Source organism: Podarcis muralis, chromosome 13, assembly GCF_964188315.1.
Source record: "Podarcis muralis chromosome 13, rPodMur119.hap1.1, whole genome shotgun sequence".
NCBI classification, from domain to species: domain Eukaryota; kingdom Metazoa; phylum Chordata; class Lepidosauria; order Squamata; family Lacertidae; genus Podarcis; species Podarcis muralis.
The window spans coordinates 45,274,678-45,287,301 of record NC_135667.1 but is presented as its reverse complement, the minus strand read 5'-3'; the positions used below and the strand labels follow the sequence as shown (position 1 = coordinate 45,287,301).

Genomic DNA, 12,624 nt, shown 5'->3' with positions numbered 1-12,624 from the left:
TTCAAGCGTTTATTAACCACGTTCTGGGGCCTTTGCTCTACAAGAACTGTGTGGCCTTTTTAGACGACGTGTTGGTGTATTCGGAGGATGAGGAGCAGCATGTGAGGGACGTTCGAGAAGTGTTGGGCAGGCTGCAAGCCAACCAGCTGTGGGTGAAACTGGAGAAGTGCCAGTTTCATACCAAGGAGGTGGAATTCCTGGGGTACCGCTTGTCAGACAAGGGATTGGCCATGGATCCAGGCAAGGTCCAAGCGGTACTGGAATGGAAGACACCGAAGACCAAGAAGGATGTGCAAAGATTCTTGGGGTTTGGGAACTTTTATCGGAAGTTCATCAAGAACTTTGCCCACTTGACGGCGCCCATCACCGACTGCCTCAGCAGCAAGAAGAAATTTGTTTGGACGGCGGAGGCGGAGCGAGCATTTGAAGAACTGAAAAGGGCTTTCGCCTCGGAAGAACAACTTCTGCATGTGGATTTACGAAAACCCATGAGAGTGGAAACCGATGCGTCCGACCGGGCGGTAGGGGCGGTACTTCTTCAACCGGGGAGGAGTATGTCAGAGTGGAGACCGTGTGCCTTCTTCTCGCGGAAGCTGAATAAATCCGAGAGGAACTACACGGTGTATGACAGGGAACTACTTGCCATTCACGAAGCGTTCCGGAGGTGGAGACATTTATTAATTGGGGCGCAACACAAGGTGCAAGTGTGCACCGACCACAAGAATTTAGAGTATTGGAGAACAGCTCGAGTGCTCAACCAACGACAAGTGAGATGGGCACAGGAATTCTCTAAATTCAACTTTGAAATTTGTTATGTGCCAGGTCCAGAAAACGTCAGGGCGGACGCTCTCTCACGCAAACCAGAGTATTGGGAGGGGGAGGGGGCGATTGAAGAGAGACATGTCATCCCTGAGGACCGCTGGGTGTGTGGGGCGGCGCTGGTGGGGCAACGAGAACTGGTAGAGGAAACGGAAAATGATGAATATGCCCAGGATAAGCTCAGAGGACTCAGGGGGGAGGGCGAGAGCCCCGAAGGTTTTGAGGAAAGAAATGGGGCATTGTATTACAAAGGGGCACTGTATATACCCGAAGGTGAATTGAGGGGGAGAGTACTCAAGCAGTTGCACGATAGCCCCACGGCGGGACATTTTGGGCAACACAAGACCATGTGGTTGGTTACCAGGGAATTCTGGTGGCCCAAGGTGAGGGAAGATGTAAGGGAGTATGTAAGAGGGTGTGACCAATGTCAGCGAGCCAAAGGGGAAAGACGGGCGCCGGCAGGGTTATTAGAACCATTACCCACACCAGAACGGCCTTGGGAAGCGGTATCAATAGATTTTATGACGGATCTGCCGAAGTCCAAGGGGAAAACAGCCATCATGGTAGTAGTAGACCTGTTAACAAAGATGTGCCACTTTGTAGCATGCTCACATGCAGTCACAGCGGAAGAAACAGCGAAGTTGTTTGTAGAACACATCTTTAGGTTGCACGGGGCTCCCTTGAGGGTGATCTCGGACCGCGGCAAACAATTTACTTCCAGGTTCTGGAGGAAGCTCATGAGCTTGCTGCACGTGGAAGTCAATTTTTCAACGGCCCGGCATCCTGAAACCAACGGGCAGGCGGAAAGAGCAAATGGCATTCTTCAACAATATCTGAGGTGTTATGTCAATGACAGAGAGAACGATTGGGTCGAAAAGTTGGCGCTGGCAGAATTTGCCTACAATAATGCGGAGAATGTGTCCACAGGGATGAGCCCCTTTTTGGCTAATTACGGGTGTCACCCCAGGGCATTTCCAGGGGAGGGAGGGGAGAGATGGAGCGTTCCAGCGGCTGAACATTTTGTAGAAGAGATGGAAGCGATCCATCATCAGCTCCAGCTCAACTTAGAAAGGGCCAAGGCACAATATAAGAAGCAGGCAGACAAGAACAGAAGGGAAGGTGAAACCATAAGGGTGGGGGATCAAGTGTGGCTGTCAACCCAAGGGTTGCCGTTCAAAGGGGGTTGTAAGAAATTGAGGCCCAGAAGATTGGGACCCTTTGAGGTCATTCAGCAGGTCAACCCGGTGGCTTTCAAACTCCGGTTACCCAACCACATGAAATTGCACCCAGTGTTCCACAGGTCGTTACTGTCACCATACAGGGGGGGACGTGAAGGGGAGCACGTCAGGGGACCAGCCTTGGAAGAGAGGGAACGCAGCAACCATGTAGCGGAAATCCTCGATTCCAGGTGGAAGGGAAATCAGGTAGAGTATTTGGTGGCGTGGGAAGGGGAACCGGAGTCAGAAAACACCTGGGTGACTGCAGGGGAGGTCAATGACGAGGTTTTAACAGAAACGTTCCACCAAAGATTCCCTAGGAAACCACAGCCGGTAGAAAGGTTTAGGAGGGAGTACTTCGGCACCACCGACGAGGAACAGGAAATGGAAGGATTCACGGAGTCGGAGTTGGAAGAGGGAATAGACTCCGAAGACGAGGAGTATCGAGAGACGAGGGACAGTAGCAGGTGGAGGGAAGTGTTCGAAACTTCGGACGATGAGGAAGGTTCTTTCAGGGGTTTTACTTCCTCCCAGCCCGGAGGGGAGGAGACGGGAGGGGGTGAAGGGGGCCCTGGAGGGGAGGTGGATGTCAGGGAACTGCCATCGGAAGGACAGGAGGTGCAAAGGCTCCCTCAGGTTGAAAGAGACGGAGCAGCTGAAGAGGGAACCAGTAGGGGGCGAGCAGGAACTTCCAGGGAAAGTGAGTCGGAGGGGTGGCTCAGAGACGTTTCCAGCGAAAACAGTGGAGAGGTCTCAGGACCTCCTATAGGGACACCCACGCCTCGCCGGAAACTGTCACGCAGAGAGTCCAGAAGACGTGTTTCCGTGAAAGAGCTTTTATGTTGGAAACGTTTCCGAAAGCAACCACTTTCGGATTCTACTAGCGATTGACGCAGCCATGCCGGAGGGGCTCCGTCACAGGCAGAGGTTTGAAAACCTGATCAAACTCTGAGGGACTTGCATTTTACGCACAAGCAGCTCATCATCCCACCACACCACCAATGGAAAGTGTGGGCATGTGGAGGTTGAGTTCTTGAAGATACACAGTAGGAGAGACAGCCTTGTGTGGCTGATGTAATCGGAGCCTATGCATGTGGACTTCTCATTTAAGTCCCTCTGAGTTTAATGGGATTTATGATCCCGTGACGGGGTGAGCCCCCGTTGTTTGGTCCCTGCTCCTGCCCACCTAGCAGTTCAAAAGCATGTCAAAGTGCAAGTAGATAAATAGGTACCACTCCGGTGGGAAGGTAAATGGCGTTTCCGTGCGCTGCTCTGGTTCTCCAGAAGCGGCTTAGTCATGCTGGCCACATGACCCAGAAAAACTGTCTGTGGACAAATGGCAGCTCCCTCGGCCTGTAAAGCGAGATGAGCGCCACAACCCCAGAGTCATCCACCACTGGACCTAACAGTCAGGGGTACCTTTACCTTTACCTAAATACACATAAGTCTTAAACTACTCTCTGAAAAGGAAATTAATTCAATTACACGATTCCTCTTTTGGAGGCAGTGGGGCAGCTAAGTAATTTTAGACACTGGGCTTAATGGTCTCAGGCAGGAGTCAGCAAACTTTTTCAGCAGGGAGCCAGTCCACTGTCCCTCAGACCTTGTGGGGGACCGGACTATATTTTAAGGGGGGGGGGGATGAACCAATTCCTATGCCCCACAAATAATCCAGAGATACATTTTAAATAAAAGCACACATTCTACTCATGTAAAAACACACTGATTCCAGGACCATCTGCAGGCCTGATTTAGAAGGTGATTGGGCCGGATCCGGCCCCGAGGCCTTAGTTTCCCTACCCATGTTCTCAGGGAATCACCCCTTTTAGATGGCCATGTATATTGCCTCAGCTGGAAAGCACACAATTCACATTTCTCTTCTTCCTCACTCACTGGTCTTTCATGCTTTCTAACTGTTTCTGTTGCTTCCTCAAACCTGATTTTTTAAAAAAGAAATATGTGCAATTCTGCATTTTACTTGCTTCAATCATAGCACCGTCACGACTGCCGGAATAAAATGGTGTTTGCTTCTGAGGCCAAACACACTAACTAGGGAATAAGTTCCACTGGTCTATTTTTAAAGTAAAAATATTTGTTTAGTGTGATTGTGCCACCTCAGATGCTGGTGTGAGGCCTGCTTACCACTGTTTCCATCATCACTGTTGTCTGGGCAGTCATTCCCACTTTGACCCCAACTGTTACCTTCACTAAATAATAATAATAATTATTATTATTATTATAATTATAATTATTATTATTTATTATTTATACCCCGACCATCTGGCTGAGTTTCCCCAGCCACTCTGGGCGGCTCCCAATCAAGTGTTAAAAACAATACAGCGTTAAATATTAAAAACTTCCCTGAACAGGGCTGCCTACAGATGTCTTTTAAAGATAGGATAGCTACTTATTTCCTTCACATCTGAAGGGAGGGTGTTCCACAGGGTGGGCGCCACTACCGAGAAGGCCCTCTGTCTGGTTCCCTGTAACCTCACTTCTCACAATGGGGGAACCGCTGGATCTCAGTGTACGGGCTGAACGATGGGGGTGGAGACGCTCCTTCAGGTATACAGGACCGAGACCGTTTAGGGCTTTAAAGGTCAGCACCAACACTTTGAATTGTGCTCGGAAACATACTGGGATAAATAAATATAAATTCTCTTTGCCAGGTTCATACCAATAGGACACTGTCTTGATTTTACAATAACGTTTTATAATGTGCAATGCATGGTCTTACTGCTTCTGTCTGTTTTACGGTATCTTTGTGTTTTAACTTGTAAGTTGCTTTAAAAAAAATTAAACAAATAAATTTAATAAACAGTAATAATAATAATTATTATCAGGTGTTATAATGGTAGTTGGCTGAAAACCCCAGCTGACTAAGACAGGCGCTTATTGCATCCATCTCCTTTTCTGTCCCTCAGCAACGCCATTGGATGTCTCCAACCTGTTCACATTCTGGGAAGACAAGAGGCCTAATTCCCTTACGGAGCCTCTCCAGCACATGTCATTGGTTCACAGCCCTTTGGACATGCCTCCCAACTCTGATGACAGACCGCGGCAGATTGAATCCAAGCTGGAGTGCCTGCAGGCACAGCTCGGCAGGTAAACGCCATTGCTTGGAGGTTCCAATAGGGCATGAATTCTATGAAGAACCCCAAGTTGCAGGAACTTAAATAAAACTGCAAGGTAGATGGTGTGTTCCAACCTCCTATCTAAAGCCAATTACAGTCATACCTCTGGTTACAGACGCTTCAGGTTGTGCGTTTTTGGGTTATCGATGCGCTGAAACCCGGAAGTACCAGAACGGGTTACTTCCGGGTTTCGGTGCTCGCGCAGACGCAGCACTCTGGGTTGCGAACGTGTCTCCCACACAGATCACGTTCGCAACCTGAGTGTCCACTGTACCACAGTGTTCATGAGACCAGGGCCCTGCAGGATCTGATTTCTTTCTGCAGGGCCTGTAAGACAGAGTTGTTCCGCCAGGCCTTTGGCTTGGAGCCAATTTGATTCCCTCTCCCTCTTTCTTTTTTTCTTTTCCTTTCTCCTCCTGCGATGAGACTACATTTTAACATTTAATGTTTCAATATTTTAATGTTGTATTTTAATTTTGTTTTTAAGTTGTATTCATTCAACTTATTTTTATTATTGCTTGTTAGCCACCCTGAGCCTGGTCTTGGCTGGGGAGGGCGGGGTATAAATAAAAATTATTATTATTATTATTATTATTATTATTATTATTATTACCTGTTCCTAAAGCATCCGTGATACAGTCACCTGTACTCAGAGATCTACACTGATTCCCAATCTGCTACCGGGCCACGTTCCAAGTGTTAGTACATAAAGCCCTTGACAACTTGGGTCCAGGTGCAACAGACTACTCATTCTACATTTTTAAGAACTTGATCGTTTAGTGTGGCAGTGCCTCCTGCACTTTGGAACTCCCTGCTTATTGAGACCAAGCAGGCACTTGCATTGCACTTTGTTCTGCACCTTGTAAAAATATTCTAGTCTTTTAACTTTTGTATGTTTTAAAGTAGGGTTGTGGATTTTTCTAGATTTTACCGTTTTATCTTTTGCAGACCGCTTTGAGTTTTGTTTTTATTTTATTTTTTACAATCCAGCAGTACAGTGGTACCTCTACTTATGTTCACCTCTGGATATGTATCCTTCGGGATATGTGCACGGCAAACCCAGAAGTATTTTTCCAGGTTTTGCCGTGCGTCATGCGCAGAAGCCGCACCTCCGGATACACACATCTTGGGATCCAACCAGAGCTCCGGAATGGATCCTGTGCACAACCGGAGGTGCCACTGTATATAAATTATATCAAATGAATAAAATTAACTTTTTCTTGCAAACTTCAAAGGCAGGGACGTTTCCTTACATATCTTACTCTGTTTCTGAGTCACTTATTCTGAATCGCAGTCATGGCTTTCCCCAGAAGATCCTGGGAAGTATAGTTTGTTAGCTATATATAGCACATGAGTTTGTGAACTGCAGCTGCGAGGGGTTTTCGAATCAGGGAAGTGCACTTTGCTGCTTCAGAATAATAATAATAATAATAATAATAATAATAATAATAATAATAATAATAATAATAATTTATTATTTATACCCCGCCCATCTGCCTGAGTTTCCCCAGCCACTCTGGGCGGCTTCCAACCAAGTGTTAAAAACTATACAGCATTAAATATTAAAAACTTCCCTAAACAGGGCTGCCTTCAGATGTCTTTTAAAAAGAAGATAGCTGAATATTTCCTTCACATCTGAAGGGAGGGCATTCCACAGGGTGGGCGCCACTACCGAGAAGGCCCTCTGCCTGGTTCCCTGTAACCTCACTTCTCGCAATGAGGGAACCGCCAGAAGGCCCTCGGCGCTGGACCTCAGAAAGGCTGCAAGTTTCTGGCACCCATGTTATATGCTACTCATCCAAGCTGACTCTACTTATATGAACAGTATGTGGCCCAAGTTACTGGACGAACCTGCTTCTGGAAATCTGAAATAAAACCCTTTTTTTAAAAAAATAGCCCTCGGTGTTGCACAGATTCACCCTGCTGGTTATGTCAGGGACTAACACCTTGCTCAAACTAGACTTAGGCAGTCTTTGGGATAGTCTCACACACACCTTCCTCGCTCGCTCAGTATGCTTCAGGCTAAAATGTCATGATCTCTCTTGTAGGCTGGAGTCCAGGATGTCCTCTGACCTGAACCTCATCCTGCAGCTGCTGCAGCGACAGCTGTCTCAAGTGCCCCCTGCATATAGCACTATCTCGCCATCCTCCCACAACCTGGCTTTGTATAGCATGAGCCTGAGGAGCACAGAACCCGAAACTCCGCTAGGGGAAGAGGAACTGACTCCCACAAAGGAGGTGAGTTGCAGGAATCAAAGTCCTTCATTTGCAGTGAGGCTGGTGAGAGAAAGCGCCTGGCTTCAAAGCCAGGCCGGAAAAGTACAGTGGTACCTCAGGTTACAGGCGCTTCAGGTTACAGACTCCGCTAACCCAGAAAGAGTACCTCGGGTTGAGAACTTTGCTTCAGGATGAGAACAGAAATCGCGCAGCAGTGGGAGGCCCCATTAGCTAAAGTGGTACCTCAGGTTAAGAACGGTTTTAGGTTAAGAACGGACCTCCAGAACGAATTAAGTACGTAACCAGAGGTACCTCTGTATTTGGGGGTACATCACGGGGGGTGGAAGGACCAAGCTAGTACAGCAATGTGCATGGAACTAAGGGACTACATCAGGGGTCGGCAAACTATGGCTCAGGGTCCGGATGCGGCCCACCAGGCTCGTAAATCCGGCCCGTGGACCCTGCCGCCCGCTTCGTCAGTCCCCAAGCTAAACCAGTACAGCACAGAGGCCTTGGCATGTGGGGACTGACTTCTGCGGTGCTAGCACAGCTTTGGATTAGCTGGAGGAAGCCACAAGGTCTGAGGAACAGTGGACCAGCCCCCCCCCCCAAAAAAAGTTTGTGGACCCCTGGACTACATATACTGCAGCAAAGAACTTTAAATTCTGTAGGGGGGGTGGGACTTGTGGAAAAGTAGGCATGTGCGTTCAGTTATCTACAGAAAACAGAGACAAATGTTGTACCGTGCTCTTCAAAATATACCCCTTGCTGTGTAAACAAGGAGATCTGATAGAATAGTGAAAGTTTTGTATTGAACTTGCCTCCTTGTTACTAAGCAGGTAGTGTTTCTTGGGTATCGTGCTTCTATGCATATTTCTGCAGTCAAGAGTAGGGGTGGAAAGATCTGTCAGTTTCGGTTCTCAGAGTTTCTCATTTTTCCAATCTTAAATTCAGATTACCACATTTCTGCGGCAATTTGCGGACACCCCCCCCCCCCAAATAATTCTCATGGAAATTCTTAAGCATTTCAGTGCAAATGTCTCTCATTTTTGTATGCAGTTTTTAAACTAATGTACGCATTTTGCAAGCAGTATCTCCTAATACATTTTGTACATAAATCTCACAAATATATGCATTTTAAGGCACATTTCCCTCTAATATATGCATTTCTGTTGAAACCAGATGGGAAAACTGCATTGGAATAAGTTGGATGAGTGTGAACTTTTAAGGGTGGCGATATATTTTGGTTCTCATATTGTTTTGGAAAGTCAGTGTTTGATAAATTTGTCTCTAAATGTGAACTGAATCCACTTTCTCCCCCCTTCCCAAGCCACTCATGAGGCGTGTAACCCCCCCCCCCTTTTTTCCCCCAACTGCAACTTGAAATTCTCAGATTCCTACAGGGGGACTTTGAGCCAACCCAAACACATGCCACTCGCTGGTGAAGGAGTTTTAACTTTGTTCCCTTTCCCCTCCCTCACCAGACTCCGAGCGACTCAGAAATCGAGAAGCTGCAGCTGAAATCCAGGGACTCGTTGTCAAGTGGTGTGCACCTGACTGTGGCTTCTGACGAGACCATGACAATCAGCTCTGAGCAAGAGCATTGCTCACAGACCCTGCCAAACCTCGAGCCTCACCGGAGGGCACCGGGCAACCAGGGACTTTCCCAAGGATCCCGTTTCCCTTCCCTTCCTGAGCACCTTGAGGCACCTTCTGAGCACTTGGACATTCAGAGACACCTCTCTGACCCTTTGCTTCCTGGGAGTTAAGAATCCAGTTGAGCCCAAAGCCAAGTCAAGAGGACCCTGAACTGAGAAGTTGCTTTAGCTGTTTTTACTTGTTGCACTTGGAGGACAGTACTCATGGCTCAAGGTGATGGGACTTGTTGCCATTCCCTGTCCTCTCTGAAACGGGGGCAGTTTAATAGTGGGTTGGCTTCCAAGGTGATTGATTTCAGAAATGGTACTCCATAGAGTAGACTTCAGGTGCATATTTCTCTTACCCCACCCGACTCCAAGAAGAATGGCTGGTTGACTTTTTCCTCCACATCCCCAATCTTGCATCTGTTAACTGTTGGGGTCTGCCTCTGTCAGTGTTTGAATGGGAACTAGTATGGCGGGACACTGGAGCACTTCCATAATGTAATAAAGTAATGATAGGAAATTTTGTCTGGAGGAAGACGAGGAGACTGCTAAGAACTTAACCTTCTCTTGGGTTGTAGGAGACCAAGAATGATTGTGTCTTTCTTTGATACTTACAACTCGTGTCTGAAGATTCTAGTCATTGTGCAGGAGGACCCTGTGAAGTAAGGAAGGAAGAGTAAAACGATGCTGCAACTTTGTACATGGGGATATAACGAACCATTTAACGATCTGCCCTAGTGCATATTGAGGGCAACTTCATATATTACATTTTTCTTGCATGGACATAAATCTCTGTTGAGAAAAAGAAGAGAGTGTACACCTTGACAGATGAAGTGCAGGATAAAAGGGGGAAATGTGTAGCACAATTTCATACGGGGCTGCCAACAAGATTTTGGGCTTGCTGTTTGTACTCAGGCTCGCTTCTGAAGGACGCAGTCCCTGGCCTTCTGACAGCCCCTCTGAGCCCTGCCCCAAATTCTACAGCCAACCCCAACATATTAATATGTTGTCTGTAGCCCTGATTGTATTTGTTTACTCAGAGCTATGTTTTGCAGAGTCTGGTGGGGCTTACTCCCAGAAAAAAGCATGCATACAACTGCATCTTCATTGTATGAAATGAGCTGGTAAAGTCAGGTGTAGAATCCCTAGTGCAACGCAACAAACACATTTGGGTCTGTGTTAACGGGGTGAATTGTCTCATGTGTTGCCTACCAATTTGCAAAGGAGGGCTGAGTGACACTATTCTAACAAACTGGGGTGGAGGGAACCTGTTCTGAAAATATATTTCCCAGACTTTTGCAACATTCCAGATTTACCTGGCGTTGGAAAACATTCCAGGAACAGCCAGTTTTGTGGTTAGCACATCAACTTAGGGTAAAAGGTTATTCTGGACAGTACCTTGCCGTTCTTTGCGCCAGCCACTATGCAAAATGCAAGTGTGCAAGTGAGCTGTAATTTTTTTTTTGTACAGATCTGCAAGGCTGGTTTAAGCACAACTTCAGAAAAGCCTGGAAAGAAGGAAACAAACCAAACAGATCACTTTTTGTATGTGTGTATTCGCCTTTCCCAATTGAATCCCCATGCCATAGCATTGCATAGAATCATTGTAACTGACCCCTCAAACCCACCTCATTTTCACCCCTCAGTTAGATGCTGCAATGGCCCTAGGCCACCTATCCAAAATAACATATTAATCTCCCAGTGAGAGTAGCAGGAAAAATAATAATAACTGTGAGCATTTTCTCTTTTTTTCTTTCTCAGGAGTGTTAGTGTACACTTTGTTAATAAAGATTATTTTGACACCTACTCTGGCCTGATGGCTCCCTATGTCTGGGCTCTGTGGGTGGGGGGCAAACACTGAGAAGGGTTGGTGTTTTTTCTTAAGAGAAGGGGAAGACAAAAGCAGAATCATGCCCTGTAGTTTCCTGCTGAAATCCTGTAGTTTTTCACACCACAAACGTCCCAGGTTGGTGGTTTTGTCTTATTTTTGTTGTGCTCCAGTATAAATCCACCACTGATGCGCTGTTATTGCGTCAGTGACATGCCGCAGAACACAACCATTAAAAACCCTGGAGCATGATGCTTCTGCAAGTGGTGGGCTTTGGTTCAGACAATTTAAATACAGTGGTGCCTTGGTTTTCAAACGTAATCCATTCCGGAAGACCGTTCCAAGTTCTGAAACGTTCGAAAACCAAAAACTCAATACGGAAAACTCAATACAGAAGCCGTGTGGCATGTTCGACTTCCGAGGCATGTTCGAAAACCGAAGCATTTACGGCGTTCGAAAACCAAAATGTTCATCAATGGAGATGTTCAAAAACCGAGGTACCACTGTAGTTTTACTTTTATTGTGAAACATATATACCTATATAATCCCAGACCAAGCCAACTAAAACACAAAGTGTTTATAACAGAAAGCGTTTTAACTTTTTCTGCAGGATTTTAAAGCACTGTTAACCACTAAGGCTCAAACCACAGGTGTGTGGTGATGATGATAATGCTGATGATAATATTAATAATGATTTATAATTTATACCCTCCCCAATCTGGCTGGGCTTCCCCAGCCACTCTAGGCAGCTCCCAATAGAATAATAAAGGTAAAGGGACCCCTGACCGTTAGATCCAGTCGCAGACGACAGTGGGGTTGCGGCGCTCATCTCGCTTTATTGGCCAAGGGAGCCGCCGTACAACTTCCGGGTCATGTGGCCAGCATGACCAAGCTGCTTCTGGCGAACCAGAGCAGCGCACGGAAACGCCGTTTACCTTCCCGCCAGAGCAGTACCTATTTATCTACTTGCACTTTGACGTGCTTTCGAACTGCTAGGTTGGCAGGAGCAGGGACCAAACAATGGGAGCTCACCCCGTCATGGGGATTCGAACTGCGAACCTTCTGAACGGCAAGCCCTAGGCTCTGTGGTTTAGAATAGAATATTAAAAACACAATGAAACATCAACATGATAAAACATGTTTGGAGGTGGGGTACAGTATCTGAGCGGGGGGAAGGGCGATAAGTTTGATAGCAGTAGTGCTGGGAAAGGGGGTGATTAACATTTTCCAGATGGACCATTTTTATGGATTTACAGCTATTTCTTTCAGAAGTGGAAAGCAGAGATCCCATAGCAGATGGAGAGGTAAAGGCTGCAATCAGCTATTCAATACTCTTCCTAAACTAAGGTTTTCAGATGTCCCCATTTCCTGGGGACAGTCCCTGGATTTACAAATCAGTCCCCATACAAAATCAATTGAAATTGAAAAGTGTCCCTGGATTAATTGAAAAAAATCTGGTAACTATCCTAAACATCATTTCACATTTAAAAAAAAACCCAATCAAGAGACTAAATAATACTACTGAACTATACTTCTCAGCCCCAGACCCTACTTCTAACTTGCAAAATTAATAGTGGATCGCATTTTAGTGCTGTCATAAATCACTCCTAGCCTCAGTTTGCAATGTGGGGACAAGGGCTGTTGCAACATTGCAGAGCTATTGTTAAGACTTTTCTCAGTCATAGCCGCCTAAACTGCAGTATGCGGACAATGAGCTGCATTGGTATTTACATATGCAAAACACTTTTAAAAAAAAGATATTTAAA

General features: G+C 46.4%; 1 protein-coding gene across 2 annotated transcripts in view; it reads left to right on the top strand.

Annotated features, from left to right (window-relative positions):
* KCNH6 (potassium voltage-gated channel subfamily H member 6) overlaps positions 1-10,836 on the top strand; it is a 132,506-nt gene extending 121,670 nt beyond the window's left edge. For both annotated transcript variants that reach the window (XM_028703316.2, XM_028703318.2), the window contains 3 exons: positions 4,961-5,141; positions 7,219-7,408; positions 8,872-10,836. In XM_028703316.2, coding sequence (XP_028559149.2) covers positions 4,961-5,141; positions 7,219-7,408; positions 8,872-9,156 — 656 coding nt within the window. In that variant the 3' untranslated portion in view covers positions 9,157-10,836. The remainder of the gene's footprint in view (positions 1-4,960; positions 5,142-7,218; positions 7,409-8,871) is intronic.
* The last annotated feature ends 1,788 nt before the right edge of the window (positions 10,837-12,624 follow it).